The sequence below is a fragment of the Monodelphis domestica genome, chromosome 4 (assembly GCF_027887165.1).
Source record: "Monodelphis domestica isolate mMonDom1 chromosome 4, mMonDom1.pri, whole genome shotgun sequence".
NCBI lineage: Eukaryota > Metazoa > Chordata > Mammalia > Didelphimorphia > Didelphidae > Monodelphis > Monodelphis domestica.
The window spans coordinates 352,908,189-352,925,153 of NC_077230.1; the positions used below are offsets into that span (position 1 = coordinate 352,908,189).

Here is a 16,965-nt window from a genome sequence, read left to right on the forward strand (position 1 = left end):
AGATGTAGCATACATATAGGATTGATACTAATTTTAAAACTAAGAGTTATTTTCTAGTAAATAAAGTTAAAAGATATAAAACTTTTCCAAGAGAATTATAATAAATAATTAACTATTTGAAAGTATGTTCCAAGTCACAATAGAAATGCAAATTAAAGGAAATCTGAATTTTTTTTCACTCTATTTCATGCAAACTAGCAAAGATGTTAAAAAAAGAGAGAGAGAACAGTGTTGGGAAAATAGCTACAAGAACATACTGTGGGAGGAGCTGCAAATTCTCTTCTCATCCTGGAAGGAAAGAAATGAGCCCTCCATGTTGACTTAATAACAAGTCATCAACTCCATTTTAGAGACAGACTTCCCTTTAAGCTGAAGTGAAGAGTCCCTTTTTTCAGAATTCTTCAGCCCTCTCTACTTTTTTTTTTAATCCTTACCTTCCATCTTGGAGTCAATACCGTGTATCTCTAGGCCTGGCTCTCAATCCACTGAGCTACCCAGCTGTCCTCAGCCCTCTCTACTTCTTCCCTTGATCTTTGCTTGATATAATGAAACATCTTTTTTTTTAGAAGTCATGAAAAAGTTCTACAATATGGCTATGCAGTCAGATGAGTATCCTTCCAAGGATAATGAAAATAAAAGGCACCAATTAGTCCTTAATAGTACGAAGACTCAAAAAAGGCATGAAGAATCTTCTAGACTATTGTGATGCCCAGACAGACAGAGTTCTTTTTGGCAGAATATAATTTTTAAATTAATGTGTATTGGTATTTCTCAATATAACCATTTCCCAGTGTATTTCTCTCACTTCACTTCTGAGATAGCTATCCCTTATATAAAAAAGAGATAAGAGATAGACAGAGAGATAGAGAAAAAGACAAAGACAGAAACAGAAAGAGAGAGAAACAGAGACAGAGAGACAGAGAAAGATAGAAGCAGAGAGATAGAGACAGAGATAGAGACACACACATATATATATATATATATATATACAGAGAGATAGAGAGAGAGAGAGAGAGAGAGAGAGAGAGAGAGAGAGAGAGAGAAAGAGAGAGAGAGAGAGAGAAAGAGAGAGAGAGAGAGAGAGAGAGAGAGAGAGAGAGAGGAGAGACAGACAGACAGGCAGGCAGACAGAGACAGAGACAGAGACAGAGAGAGACAGAGAGAGTTTTCAGGGAAACTAATAAGCCAAACAAAAAACAACTATTACTTTCAGTGTTGCCCACCCATGGACTCAGCTTTGAGTGATAGTGCTCAGACTCAAGCAGTTGAAACTTCTTCATATTTCTTCCAATGTATTATAGCATTATTCAGGAGCTGTCAAAGGGTTACAACATCTAAATCCCAACAAAGAGAGCTTCTATGACAGTATTCATCCTCAAATAATGCAGTAAAACTCAATCCAGGCACAGTGGGCTTACTATTAGGCTTTAGCATAGTGAAACAGCTCTGGTAGCAGCACTCCTTCCAATATTGGCATCAATGCTCAGCCCTAGCATGACAGAGCAGCACACAGCTAGGAAAAAATGGTAGAACCTGAAGCAAAGCTCCATCCAACACAAGAGCTAGGACTAAAACCCCAGCATGGTGGCTAGCACTCATGACCATAGAAGGAGTGGAGTATGAAGTACCATGGGTGGGAATAGGGGTCAATGCTTTGCCCAGCCATAGTGAGACATAAATCAGCTTAGCCCAGGTGGATATTACTCAGCCCTATCATAGAAGGAAAGTGCTAAAGCCTCACTAGTAGAAACCTCAGGAAAGGGGAAATCAGGCCCAAGCATAGAGGGGAAGAGCCCAGGCCCCAACAGCAGTACTATGTACAATGACCATCTAGCCTGGCATTAGGAAAGGAGAGTTTTAGCAGGTGAGACACACATGGTCAGCGCCTGGGATAGTGCTTTGCCATCAGAAACAAATAGGTGATCCATGTGTCAATAGAGTGAGCTAGTGGTGGTGGTGAATCCAGGTTCAGCAAGCCAGTTTTGGGCCAGTTGTACAATTCCCATGTAAAATAGGTCACAAGGAGGACAATAGCAATTTGATGGAAAACAAAATCCTAAGGCAGAATATATGTCAAAGACTGACCTTTTTCTTGAGAAAGGGAGAAAGAAGGAAATAAGAAACAAAATGAATTATTGTTTCTGACTCAAGAGAGCAAATAGTTCTTGCTTTTGAACTCTTTATTTGTTCCAGTGGGCTTCTGCATAACCAAACCATATGGTGCTTCTCTTGGTATACTGGTATTCTTTCCTCATGGCTATCCAGTTGGCATCTTTTCTTATGTTTCACTGATTATAGCTCTCCACTTGCCCTCACTATTGCTGTTAGTGTGTTCACTCAATGCCATTTTTGTGCTCCCCTTGCCTTTAGGGTGTAAGAATTGGACTTTGTCAGTGAAGTTCAACAACATCAGCACCAAGAATTATACATTGAGAGGTTAAAAACAATCTAGGAGGATTTTTGCCTCCAATATTCATTTCTCCATGATGCCCCTAAAGAATGTTACATTTGCAATAGCTACATTAATGCAAATGATATGATCACTAAAATAGGTTGCCTATGCATAAACATCATTTTCCTAGATAACTCCCTATTTTGTTCCTTCCTGGACTCTTTAGACTCCATTATTGAGATTTTCCCATTCTTTCTCAGTTGAATTCCTTTATAGAATTTTAGTCTATTGAATCCTGCCTTAATATTATTTTGAATTGGCCCTTTTCATTTTATAGATGAATAATTGGATAACTCAGGAGGTTAAGTCACTTGTCCATGGTCACCTAGATACTAACCAGTCTAGTCACAATATGAACTCAATGCTTCTGATCACAAATCCTGTGTGCTTATTTAATGACTTTTTTATCTTCCCATTTTTCCTTAGGCAACTTCTTCCTATTTTTTTCTTGCCATGATCATTGGCTATCATTTCCATACCTCTTCACAATTTATGAAGTCCATCCTTATAACAATTGTTTAAGGGAGATAGTTAAGTAGACATATTATCTCCATTTTGCAGATTAGGAAATTGACATGAAGTAAAGTCGCCAGTCTACTAGTCTTTCAAATTGAAGTTCTTTTCTCTACCCATTCTGAATCTAGAAATGACCATATTTATCTGCTATTTTAACACTTTGTATTATTTTCCCTCATTGCCAAATGATAGACCTAGTATGTGGTCCATAGTAGGTGCTTAAAATGTTTATATTTTTTACCCATATACTCAACAGCAACAACAAAAAACAAATATACCAATAAAGCAAATAAATAGTTATCTGAATAGAAATTTACCTATGGGATCACTAGGATATTTTCTGCTTCTTTGTTCCCTGATTATTCCCAAGGGATCAACTCAAATGTTATAATCCTACTCCCTCATCTCAGACTAGCTGAGTCATTCTCTCCATTCCCCCACCTCTTTCCCAACATTCTACATCCCTTCTCTGCAATTCAGGTTTTGGTGAGTGTTGGTATATCACAGGGAGGTATTGTGTAAATTTCATGAATATATCAAGAATAGATTTCTAATCACTAGACTATTGGGGCAACTTATCTCTACTTCTTTCTTACTGTAGCACTCAAAGGAGATTTTAGGGGAAAATATGAAAGAAACTATACCACATTATTTATTATGATCCAAATTATTTAATAGATTTGATCATAGACTAGGATATTGAATAAACCTTAGGAGACACCAAATCTAACTGTCATTTTCTAGGAATTTGGGTTTATAGACATTAAGTAGTTTTCCCAAGGTTACAAATCCATTTAGTTTCTGAATCAGGATTTGAATTCAAGTCTTCCAAGATGATAGCTCTAACCATTATACTCCAAATAGTAGTATATCCAAATATTAGTATAATCCAAATTAATAGTGCTATTAATTAAAATGTCAGTGTAAATGAAAGTATACCAAATATTGACCACTAAACCAGAAGACCTAAATAATTTTTAAATACTCCTTTTCTACCCATATTTCTTTGTATTAATTTATACATTTTAAAGCATTAATGTTTGTAAAGATAAGACAGATGCTTATGGAAATAGATATTTGAAAAAGACATTCAATTATAATTAAATTTTCATTTTAAAACGTGAGAGCCTACAAAATAGAAGGTATACAGTAATTATTGCTGATTGTATAGGGAAGTCAAGTGAATATTTTAAAAATATTTTTAAAATTTTTTATTAAAACCCTTACCTTCTCTCTCAGAGTCAATACCGTGTATTGACTCCAAGGCAGAAGAGTGGTAAGGGTTAGGCAATGGGAGTCAAGTGACTTGCCCAGGGTCACACAGCTAGGAAGTAGATGAGGTCAAATTTGAACCTAGGACCTCTCATCTCTAGGCCTGGTTCTCAATCCACTGAACTACCCAGATGCCCCCCCAAGTGAATATTTCTTGCTAGATAATTTTATATCTATCTATAGTGTTTGGAGAGAGAGAGAGAGAGAGAGAGAGGGGGGGGAGGGAGGGAGGGAAGGAGGGAAATAGAGAGGATAGAATATATATCTTTTGTGGATAAGAAAAAAAACTGCAAAATAACAAATTTCTGGAGATCTTTAGAGGTAATCGTGCTTATAGTTGGTTAGATGCAATATCCTGTGGTATTTTGTGCCAATTGTCAAACAAGTAAGGTATTTATTGCTTCATAGGTAATTCCTGATATCTTTTTTCTTTCTCTAGGATAGTAGGGTAGCTTTGGAGAAGGTGGCTAACCCTAGCCTATCATGCCATCTTCTAATAGGACCTTCTTCAATCCTTCTGTCTTCACTCTAATTGGAATCCCAGGCCTGGAGTCAGTACAACACTTGATTGGGATCCCTTTCTTCATTTCCTTTACTCTGGCAGTGATTGGCAATAGCCTTCTTATCGTCATTATCCGTGCTGAGCGTAGCCTCCATGAGCCTATGTACATTTTTTTGGCTGTATTGGCAGCTACTGACCTGGGACTTACTCTATGCATCACACCAAAAATGCTGGCCATTTTCTGGCTATGGATGAGGGAAATTGACTTTAATTCCTGCCTGGTCCAGATGTATTTTACCCACACTTTCCAGTGTATGGAATCAGGCATCCTCCTGGCTATGGCATTTGATCGTTATATAGCCATCTGTAACCCTCTAAGGCACTCAGCTATCCTCACCAAGAAAGTACTCATTAACATCATTCTAGCTGTCACCATCCGAGCTGCCATTATCATCATCATGTGCCCACTTCTCATCAAGTTGAGACTAAAAGTATTCAAGACTACATTTATATCCCACTCCTACTGTGAGCATATGGCTATTGTTAGACTGGCAGCTGTAAATACAAAAGCAAATAAGATATATGGACTTTTTGTGGCTTTTTCAGTCCTGGGCTTTGATGTAATTTTTATTTTCATGTCATACAGTCTTATCTTCCGGGCTGTCTTTAAGTTACCCCAGAAAGAAGCCCGGCTGAAGGCATTCAATACCTGCACAGCCCATATCTTTGTTTTTCTTCAATTTTATATCCTGACCTTTTTCACATCATTTATACATAGGTTTGGTTTTAATGTTGCTCCTTATGTCCACATCCTCCTTTCAAACCTATATTTGCTTGTCCCACCCTTACTTAACCCCATTGTCTATGGGGTAAAAACCAAACAAATCCGTGAAGGAATGATCAAAATATTCCATTCCAAGGGTGCATCATGAGTCCTTCATTCTCCACTCAGAAATTAATTTACTTCTAGATACATAGGCAAATCTGCTTGGTTTCTTTTTCTCATGGAGAAACTATTAACATTTAACTCTTATTTCTCCAGGTTTCTAGGGATATAGCCTGGATAACTCAAATCCCTCAAATATATATTGAGGTAATTTTATTTTTGGACCCAAAGGTTTCATTACAATGAAGGACTAGGTGGTAAATATTGGGAGGGAGGGGGGCTAGAAATGTAAATAATATCCTTCCATTAAGAAAGGGATCAAGAAAAGGAGGAGGCAACATTTCCCATCTTTATCTCCTCAGATCTGCAACACTAACTAAAGTGTTGAGCTAATTTTATCATTCATTTCAAGCTACTAGTCTTGAACTATATATGCGTACCTCCTCTAAGGCTTTCCTAACTACTATTTCACAGTGTTCTTTTTATCTCCTGACTATTGCTCTGTAGATTATTCTCTCACAAAAGTGAATTGTTGATGGTTTTAGCTTCACTATGATATGATGAAAGTTTTTTTTTTCTCATTCTAAGGTTTGAAAGCTCCTTAATATTATTATTCATGTATATATATATATATATATGTATGTGTATATACATATATACATTTAAATATCATATCCCCACAGTGCAAAAAAATAGTAAGGTTTCAAGAAATACTTGTAGAATTAAATTCCAATTGGTTAATATCCTGATTTTCTTCTTCTGTTGTAGGATAATTTCTTCTCAATTTGAACATTCACGATACTTCATTAATTCCCATCTGATCCTATATATCCCAATACCTCTTTATTGTCATAGTCTGTCACCCACACTGTGACTTCACTTCTGTCCCTTTATGATCTTGTAGTCTTGACTCTATAGCCATTCACTTCAATAAGATATTCTGTACTTCAGAATCCCTTGCTATCTTAGCATTATTACAACCTGCTAAACTATAAATTTAGTTCACCCCCACAATCAAGCTATACTTTTCTTACTCCTGAGCTGCTGAAGTACTGTTGAATAAAGCCAAAAGATTATGTTGATAGAATTCACCTTTAGTTACATATTGTTACTGGGTTCTTAGCATCATAGTAAATCTTTTATTCATCTCTTATTTATTTTCCATCACAGTAAACTCAAAAAATATTCCATTTTTTCTCCCTTCAAGACCCAATGCTAGCTTTGAGTCCAGTTATTAGGAGCAAATTACCTTACCTCCTGTTTTCAGTGAAGCTTTAATTTATCAGGTACTCTCTTTTTTCCTTTCCTCAGAACCTCACCTGCACATTTCCTTCAGTATCATTATAAAGATATGGTTCTTCTTCTTGACAAAGCTAATCAATCCCTTCATTGATCTCTTTTGATCATTTCTAAAATCTTTGACCATTGGTCATATTCATTCTGATTCTCTTTAGTTCTCATCTTTATAATTTTTTTCCTTTACTTTCCCTCTTTATAAATGTACTTATTTCCCTCTCCTTAAGCAAAAAACAAAAAACAAAATGAATCTATATCACTTCCTCAGAGTAGAACCCTATTTGTTTTCCCTTTGCCACTAAACTAGAAAGGGAAGTCTATGTTTACACATCCCAATAAATCATTATCCGTTTATTTCTAAAATCTCTGCAAATTTGCTTCTGTTTATACTACTCTCTAGAGACTATTTTCTAAAGGTCTCTCAGTCTTACATTTTTTTTATCCCAAGTCTTTTATGATACTTCTCTATCAGTGTTCTCTTCCAATAAACCTTAACTGATTTTATTTTTTCATACCTAGTACCTTAATTGTGATGATTCTTTATATCTCATATGTCCACTTCTGTCTCGATATTTTCCCATAGTTTAGTTAACATGATTTTCTGGAGAAGGTCTTGGTATTGGAGCCACAAGATATGGGCTCAAATTTCACCACAGATCCTTAATCATTTTGTGTGTGTGCATTACTTAAGTTCTTTGTAACACAGTTTCCTCCTCTGTAAAATGAATGTTTATTTAATGGTTCTCAATTTCTCTTCCATCTCTCATTTAAGAGTCTATTATCTCAGGTGCAGCTGTGTAGCTTAGTGGATTGGGAATCAGGCCTAGAGATAAGAGGTCCTGGGTTCAAATATGGCCTCAGACACTTCTGTGGTCCTGGGCAAGTCACTTGACCCCCATTGCCTAGCCCTTACCATTTTTTGCCTAGGAACCAATACACAGTATTGATTCTAATACAGAAGGTAAGGGTTTAAAAAAAAAGAGTCTATTATCTCATCTATTCTTAAGGCTTCAACTATCATCCTATTCAAACTAATCCTATATATATATTTATATCTCTCACATACATTCCATTGCTACATTTCTCTACTGAATATAATCATACTCAACATTTTCAAATTTGAACTTATTTCTTTCCTAATTTTCTTGATAATTTTTAGAGGCACCCAGTTGGCGCTTTGTATAACACTTATTTATTTCATCAAGAAAACCCTGAGTTCAAATCCAGACTCAGTTATAGCCTTGCTTTGTGAACTTTGACAAGTCATTTAATCTCTTTTTTTCTGTTTCCTCCTCAATAAAATTAGAAAAAATAACACCTGCTTCCCAGAGTTATTGTGAGAATAAAAGGAGATATTTGTAAAATAGTTTGTGAATCCAAAACAATGATGCTAATGCTAAATATTATTTTTCTCTTGGCTTCCTTATAATTGCTGATAACACTAACAACCTGTCAGCCTCACATGCTCAAAACCTCAACCTCATGAATTCCTCATCTACCACAATCAAATTCCACAATCTGTTTGTTCTTAATCCACAATATTTCTTTGCTTCTTCTCTCTCAATTACTTTTGATAGGAAGGAGAATTGATGGGTAAAAGGGAAAAATCCAGGCAAATCTGCAGAAAGAATCATCTAGTTTCTAGACTAGCAAGGTTGTCTGAGTTTATAGTTCAAGTCATAGATAATCTGGAATCCTTGATACAACATCACTGATACTTGGGCAGCTAGCCTCTACTGAAAAATTAGCAGTGATCCTGTGGACTCACTATATTCTAATGCAATCCATTTTACTACTAGACATCTCTCATTGTTAGAATATTTTTTTCATTTTTCCTAATGTGCATTGTTTTTATTTGTATCTTATTTTCTCTCCCCAAATTTCCTTCACTTCTACCCCCTGAGACCATGCAAACAAATTAATTTTTTTCTTCCACATGATGATCTTTTAAAAAATGTATTTTTCTAGATTATATGACAGCATATATTTTAATATACATTTTCTGACATTTTGCAATCAATATTTTGTCCTTTTCCAAAAACGCTCCTCAAGATGGAAAATTTTATAAGTTGTAATGCATATTTTCCTTTTCATCATGTGAATAAAACACATACTGTATATGCTAGAGACAAATTCATGAAGGAAGGAAGTAAAGTGAAGAATGAGGTGTTTCAGTTTGTATTAAAACTCAATCTGTTTCTCTTCTTTGGTGGTGAATATCCTTTTTTTTTTAAACATGAATCCCTTGGAATTGTCCTGGATTCATGCCTTTTGGATGATACATATTATTCACATTTATAATTGTACATTATTTTAGTTACTATGTACACAATCTCCTCATTCTGCTCACTTCAATTTGCAGCACTCAATTTAAAAATTTCCAGGTTGTTGTTTTTTTTGTTGTTGTTGTTATCATCTTTTTGTCATTTCTTATGACTCAATTATAATCACATACTTCAAGTTTTTAAGCCATTCCTCCATTAAGTTTCTTATTTCTAGTTTCTAGTTCTTGGCCACTACAAAAAGAGTTGCAATTAATATTTTAGAATATATAGTTCATTTTTCCTTTATCGCCTTAGGAATAAAGTTAATAATGGGTCAAAAAGTTTTTTAACTCTTTGAGTACACTTCCAGATTACTCTACAAAATGGTTTGATCCGTTCTGCCAACAATGTATTAGTGACCTCATTTTTCCACATCTCCTCCCACATTTGTCTCTTGGCCCTCTTATTATTTTAGCCAATCTAATAGATATGAGATAGTTTCTCAAAGTTGTTTTAATGTTCTGTTCTGTAATCACTAATGATATAGAGTACTTTTCATATAGTTATATGTAACTTTGATTTCTTTATTCAAAAATGATCTGTTCATCTCTTTTGAACATTTATCGATAGGGGAATGATGGTCTTTCAACAGCTATCTCATCACCCATGGTTGTCCCATTTACACATCACCAATTCCTTTCAACTACTTTATGTGTAAAAAATAATAAATAAATATTTGTTATATTTAATTTGTTGAGATGAATTCCAAATAGAACTTGATGTATACTGTATTTATTTTGGGTATATACATGTATATATTATGTATAATGTATACATATATATATACACAGGTTTGTTCTTTAAAGATAGTTTTTTTTAATTGTCTTTATCCCTTACCTAGCACAGTGGAATAAAGTAATAAATGAATCTTAAATTACTGATTGAATGTTTTTGTGGATTTTTTCAACAAATATATTCTTATATTCATTTTGCATATGAATTCCTTTTTTTCCCTTCTGATGAAGAGATCCTGAGAGCCAGAATACTTGTTTTTCCCCACACTATGTACTTCTAGCATATAACACATGATCAATTGACCAATGTCTGCACAATTTATGGTGACGACAGCATAAAGTTAAATTTTCTTCAATATCCACTAACTTCTTATCTCCATTTTTAAACCCCCTTTTCCAACCCTTAGGACAGTTATGGAGCTCAGGGCTAGTGTCTGTGCAGGATCTAGAGCCTAGGTTTCCTTAGAAAAATTCCAGTATTCTTTCTTAGGTTCCTGACATTTGGAATTTCTTAGTGATTAAAGAGTTCATATGTTGTTTTGTTTGATCTTCAGAAGAAGATAAGATTGACACAAGGTCAATAAATTATAGTGTGTAAAAGAACAAAATGGATGAATGTAGACCAGATAATGATCCTATCATGGAATTCTTCAATTTTAGAATGAGAAGGACACTAGAAATTGCTCAAAACTATCATGTCCTTTTCCTATTTGCCTATTATAATGTAAACAACAATATTCTTAGAATTAGGAATCCCACCTCCTTCAAGTGCTAAATATATAAAACAGGCAATTGCTGCTGTTACTACTAGTTTTACTACTGGTGATAATGATGGAAACTGGAAGCCCAGAAAATTTACATGACTTGCTTAAGGTTACACATCTGCTTTGGGAAGGAAGCTGGGAAATAAAGACGCATCTGCCTCTCAATTTAGTAGTCTTTCCAATGTGCCATATACACCCTCTGTATAGATTATTTTCAATCTTTCCAGTGAAAAGGAAAGAGTTAAAACTGGCCAAGAAATAGAGAGGGTATAACTTCAGCCTTCTACCACCAGCACAGATCACAGATCACCTCTACTACTTTCATCACATAGTCATTGTGTTCTAGACAAGTTTGATTCTAGTCCTTGACTTCAATCCTTGAATTCTATTTTCTATGGAACACATTTCACAAACATAAAATATCAAAAAAGGTGATTCTTAAAAATCCTATTTTAAGCAATATAAAAATTATTATTTCCAAGAGGATGTCATTTTCCTTTCAATCATTCATTTTCAAAATATACCATGTTGTCCTTAATGTAGTCCTCTCTCTTACTCATAGGAATCAAACAGTTGTCAATCTTGTAAACATCTTTTCCCCCTCTCTCTATTCATATAATCACCAATTTAAATTTTGCTTCACCTAATTCAAGTCTTTCACCACTGCAATCATTCATATATATACTTGCAAAGAGTTTTCAGAAAATTCTATTCTGAGTACATACCTGCCATATTCAATTAATTCTAGTAGCTTCTTCTTGTCCTTAAATTCAGTCATTAGTTCCTTTACAGAAGGCTTCGAAATCTACCTTTCTTGTGATGTTAAAAATGATTCTTCTTCACATGCACTACTGTCTAACTAAACTAATTCTCTAAAAAACAAACAAAAACAACCCAAAACCAAAACTCTCTCTCTCAGCCACTTCTTTTTAACTGGATATCCTCATTCATGGTAAGTTTTCATTCCTTAGTTCTGACTCTTAAAATCCTAAACACCTCCCAGATTCAGCTCAAGTGACAACTTCATTATAAAACTGTTCCTAATGATCCCAACTGCCAGTCTATTACTCTTCAAATCACTTTTCATCTGTTTCATATATAGTTACATGGGCACAAGTTTTTCACCCCTGAAACCCCTATTATTTTCTCTAGCAGAGGAGGGTCTGTTTAACTTTTGTCCTTGTGTATGTATCATAGTTATCAGACTGCTTATCATATAGAAGACACAATAACTGCTGAGTGATAGGTTAACTGCTTTTTAGATTGAAAAGTACATTATATCCAAGTTTTTCAATTATAAAGGTTTTTTTTAATTATGATATATATTTTACTCACTTAAATCTTTACTTAATCCATTCCTTCCTTCAAAATATTTTCTTAGAAGAAATGTTTTTATAAGTAAAAAGGGAAAATAAATGAGAAAAAATTAAATATCTCCACAAATAACAAAACATCTGTAATATTCTAAATTTTACATCACTATAAAAAGAACTATGAGGGAGGTATGTTTTCATATTTCTTCTTTGAGCCAAAATTCATTGTAATTTTGAAACATTCTTTTTTTAATTAGTTTTATTGTGATTGTTCTTTTCATTTACATTGTATGTATTGTAAAATACTATCTCCTTGGTTCTCCTAACTTCCACAGTAAAATTGAATGATATTTGTATACCACCCATCAATGCCTATCTATTTTGTTTCAAGTGATTTATTTGTCATGAACATTTTGTTTATGAAACTTCTATTTTATATAGGAACTTTTTTTAAAAAAATCACTGACATCCTGGGAGAATGAATAAAGAAATTGGTTAAACATATAAGAATTTAAGTCATTCCCCAATAGATAAATGGTCAAATGATAAGTACAGGTAGTTTTTAGGCAAAATAATTTTAATTATTTATAATCATGTGAATAAGTATTCTACATCATCATTAACTAGAAAATGCAAATTAAAACAAATCTGAGGCACCACCCTCCTTCTATCTAATTGGTTAATGTTACAGAAAAGAAAAATGACAAAACTTGTAGGGGTTGTGGGGAAATTGAGACACTGTTGGAAGAATTGTGAACCCATTCTACCATCCTAGAGAGAGATTTCGATCTATGTCAAAAGGGGTATAAAATAATGTTTTGACTCAGCAATACCATTACTAGGTTTGTATCCCAAAGAGATAAAAATAAAAAAAGTAAAATGATCTATATGTGCAAAAATATTCAAAGCATCTCTTCTTGTGGTGGCAAATATTTGGAAAGAGAAGAGATATTTATCAATTGGGGAATGGCTGAACAAGATACAGCATATGATTATAATGGAATACTATTTTGCCATAAGAAAGGAAGAACTGAAGGAGATCGGATATACCTGGAAAGACTAACATAAAGTGATTCAGAATGAAGTAAGTAGAACCAGCATTACACTGTATAGTGACAGCAATAATGTACTATGATCAATTGTGACTGAATTATTAGCAATACAGTGATACAGTAATCCCAAAGGATTCATGATAAAAATGCCATCTCCTTCCAGAGAAAGAAATGATGGAATTGAAATTGACATCTGAGCAAACAATTTCTGTTTTTTTTTCTAGTTTTGTTGTTGTTGTTCAAGTTGCCTTCTACAAAAGGATTAACGTAGAAATATGTTTTTAAAAATTGCATATATAAAATCCATATGATGATTTCTCTAATGGGCAGCGGTGAGGAAAAGGATAAAGAAAGTTAAATGGGTATTTTAATGTAATCAATTAACAAATAAATTTAAAATAACAAATGTTTGATAAAGTTCACTTGCAAATCCATCTGTCATTGTATTTTCCTTATTTTTTCTTAGGGAGTTCAATGGTGTGTTGTTTAAGTTCTTTTTTCCAAGGTGGGGTTCTCTAAGTATTTTATTTCCTCTTCTTTAATCTTGGCAATTCATCTCTATTTTTGATCTTCTATCTTCTTCTGAAATACTTATAGATTCATAGTGATCTTCACATGAATATTTAAGGTCCCAGAGAAAATGTAGTGTGAGGTACAAAATGATGTATATTGATAGATATAACCACTGTGTTGATTTTTTTGCCTGATCATCAATATTTGTTAAGTGAGAGTTCCTATTTGGGAAGTAGAAATGTAAAAGAAAAATACTCAACATAAAAATACACAGAAGAAAACAGAAAATAGTTCATGAAGAAACAAAAATGAATAGAATAATTTTATTAATCTCAGGTTCATTTTAATGTGCACTTTAAAAATCATGAAATAAATTGCTTGGTTTCATATGGTATATAATTTTTTGTTTTTCTTTGTATATTGGAATACTTTGTGTGTGCCACCAATGATTGTTTACTTAACAATTAAAAAAATAGTATTAGTAAGTTAAGGCAAATATTCAAATTGATTCAGTCTGACCTTGCTATCTGTATCCCTCGCCTTCAAACCTTTCCAATTTCCATTCCAGATTAGAAAGGGTAATAGTTGTTGGTCAATCTATACTAATAGTCTTAGTTGCAAGAGAATATGAAGTCAAATTAAGGAATTTCAGTGTCTACAACTAAAAAAAGACTCAGGACATTTACAAAACTAAACAAACATGTGAACAGGTAATGTTTAAGTCCTCATAAGATAAAAGAGAGATTAGAGCAGGACAGGTTAAAAGGGATGTCTTCCCAAGAAAAGGGGAGTTTTTGACCTAGAAAGACATCAATTTCATCTGCCAATTTGCCAAGAATATTTGTTACAGTACCCAAGGCATAAGAGCTATCACAGGTGTTTCACTATCTTTGAACAAAATCAAAATGGGTAAACTATGAAAAACAATATGTTCTTTATATGACCATCATCACGATTCTTTGTAACATATCCTACATTCTGCTAATATCTGACTTAATAATTCAGAAATATGGTGTGATATCCTGAACAACCCTTACTTTGTTTTCAATGAATATTCTTTTATCTTCCTCCTCTTATTTTGTCTGCCAGAGCCTAAGAATGCGTGTGCGGATCTGATGAGTTTTGATGCAATAAACAACAGGATTGAGTACAGGTGGGACCAGCAGGTAAACATAGCCCATGATGATGTGAACCACAGGAGGGACATGCTTCCCAAAGCGGTGGATAATGGATACTCCCAGCATGGGGATGTAGACAAGCAAGACAGCACAGATGTGGGAGACACAGGTATTGAGGGCTTTGAGTTGCTCCTGATGGGAGGCAATACCTAGCACTGTGATCAGGATTCTCAAGTAGGAAAGAAGAATAAGCACAGAGTCTACACCGAAAGTAATGATGATGATAATGAGGCCATAGATGCTATTGATACGGTGGTCAGAGCAGGAGAGCTTGATGATATCTGGGTGAAGGCAATAGGAATGAGAAAGGACATTAGCCTTACAGAATTTGAGTCTCTTGATGAGGAAGGGTCCTGGCAAAATGACTGCAGTGGCCCGAAGCATGAGACCAAAGCCAATCTTGACAATGGTGGCATTAGTCAAGATAGTAGTATAATGGAGAGGATTGGATATTGCTACATATCGATCAAAGGCCATTGTCAGTAGGATACCTGACTCCATGAGGGAGAAGACATGGATGAAGAACATCTGAACCAGGCAAGAATCAAAGGCAATCTGACGGGCATTGAGCCAGAAGAGCTTGAGCAGGGTGGGCAGGGTAGTGGCACAGAGGCCGAGATCACTGGCTGCTAACATGGAAAGGAAATAGTACATGGGCTCATGCAGTGACTGTTCTTGCCATACCACCACCAGGATCAAACTATTCCCTATGATAGCAATGAGATAGAGAACACAGAAGAGGACAGAGATCTGAGGATGTGAAGCCTCCAAGCCTGGAAAACCAGTCAGAAGCAAAGGTCTGAAGTCACTGTTGTTGAAAGAATCCATTCTCAGAGAGGAGGATGTTCTGGGTCTCTGCAGAGAAATAATCGGGATTACTTCATCATTAACATCACTACCACTTCCAGCAAGCAATCTTTATTTGCCTTTGTGTGTCAGTGTGTCAGTTTCTCTGTTATGTACTCTCTTGCAAAATGTACCTTTGTTGTCTTTTCATCTCTAAATCATCAGAGACCTCAGAATTTTGTGAAACCCATCCTGATGACTTCACTAGAAGAATATTAATGTTAAAAATTCCAGCTAAAATCACCTTCTGCAAAATGCCTTTCTTAAAGTTGCTTAATGCCTTCCCTCTGAGATTACCTCCAAGTTCTCCTGTGTTTATCTTGTCCATACATACTTACTTGCATATTACCTCTCCCATTATAGTAGGAACTTCTGGAGGAGGGAGACTGTTTTTGTCATTTTGGTATCTCCAGTGCTTAGTATCTTGTCTGGCAAATAGTGGACATTTACTAAATGCCTGCTGATTTGATGAGTTGAAAAGGATGTGCCTCTAGTTCAGGAAGAAGTTAGGGGTCAGTAAAAGCAATAAACTTTTCAGAAAGTTAAGGCAGCACTGTGACAGAGGCTGGCACTAAAGAAAAAGTGCCAGACTGAAGAATATGTGAAATTTATCACCTATACAAGGGAGGGGTCCCAAGAGTGGATTCCGAAGGAGGAGAAGACTCTGGTGTGGAGAGTAGTGAGCCTCTCAGTTGGGATAGGTGGATAAAGACTTTCTCCTGTGGGTTACCCATTTTTCCTGCTGGTGACTGGAAATCTTTCTCCCACCTGCCTTCCCTGCTTAGCTAAAGCTGTTCTCCCCAATTCATTCTTGTCCCTCTTATCCCCCCTCCATTACTAGAGACCAAAAGGTCTCCCCTTGATCCATTTACTCACACTCAGCTTGGGGAACAGAAACTTTTAATATTAACTCAATATCAGGTAATACAAATGGAATAATGGGCAGGGAAGAATGAGAAAAGGAAAGTGGGAGAGGGGCTCTCTGTCTCTATCTAAACCCTTTCCCTCCCTCCTCGAGTTTGGGTAGGGGAGACCCTGGTCTTGGCAGCCTGAGTCCCCTGAGAGAAAGTCAGGTTTACTCATGTCTGGACAATAGGAGCTGAGGTAAAATCTGTTCAGGTTTCTCTTCAGAAAGTTCCTTCAATTGGGAAGTGTTGGGGGGAACATGAAACTGAAATAGAATAATGCCCAAGAAAGCTAGCCTAAATTTGGGTTAGTTAGATCAGGGAGGATTTGTAAACTCTGTTAAATACAGGAGAAGTGGTTCTTTGTGGAACCTGGTAGTTTATTTGGGTGAATTTAGAATCCCTTAGAATT

General features: G+C 35.2%; 2 protein-coding genes across 2 annotated transcripts; one reads left to right on the forward strand and one right to left on the reverse strand.

Annotated features, from left to right (window-relative positions):
- Nucleotides 1-4,723: 4,723 nt before the first annotated feature.
- Nucleotides 4,724-5,674, forward strand: LOC100020961 (olfactory receptor 52A5-like). The gene has a single exon (XM_001373231.3). It carries the CDS (start codon nt 4,724-4,726, stop codon nt 5,672-5,674), a length of 951 nt encoding a protein of 316 aa, XP_001373268.3.
- Nucleotides 5,675-9,182: 3,508 nt separating this feature from the next.
- LOC100617657 (olfactory receptor 51L1-like) lies at nt 9,183-15,630 on the reverse strand (the record flags this gene model as incomplete). Its single annotated transcript, XM_007491138.2, has 2 exons — nt 14,711-15,630; nt 9,183-9,192 (listed from the first exon to the last, which is right to left on the reverse strand). Coding segments are annotated over exons 1-2 (930 nt in total), but the record flags the coding sequence as incomplete, so codon positions are not given.
- Between the last annotated feature and the right edge of the window lie 1,335 nt (nt 15,631-16,965).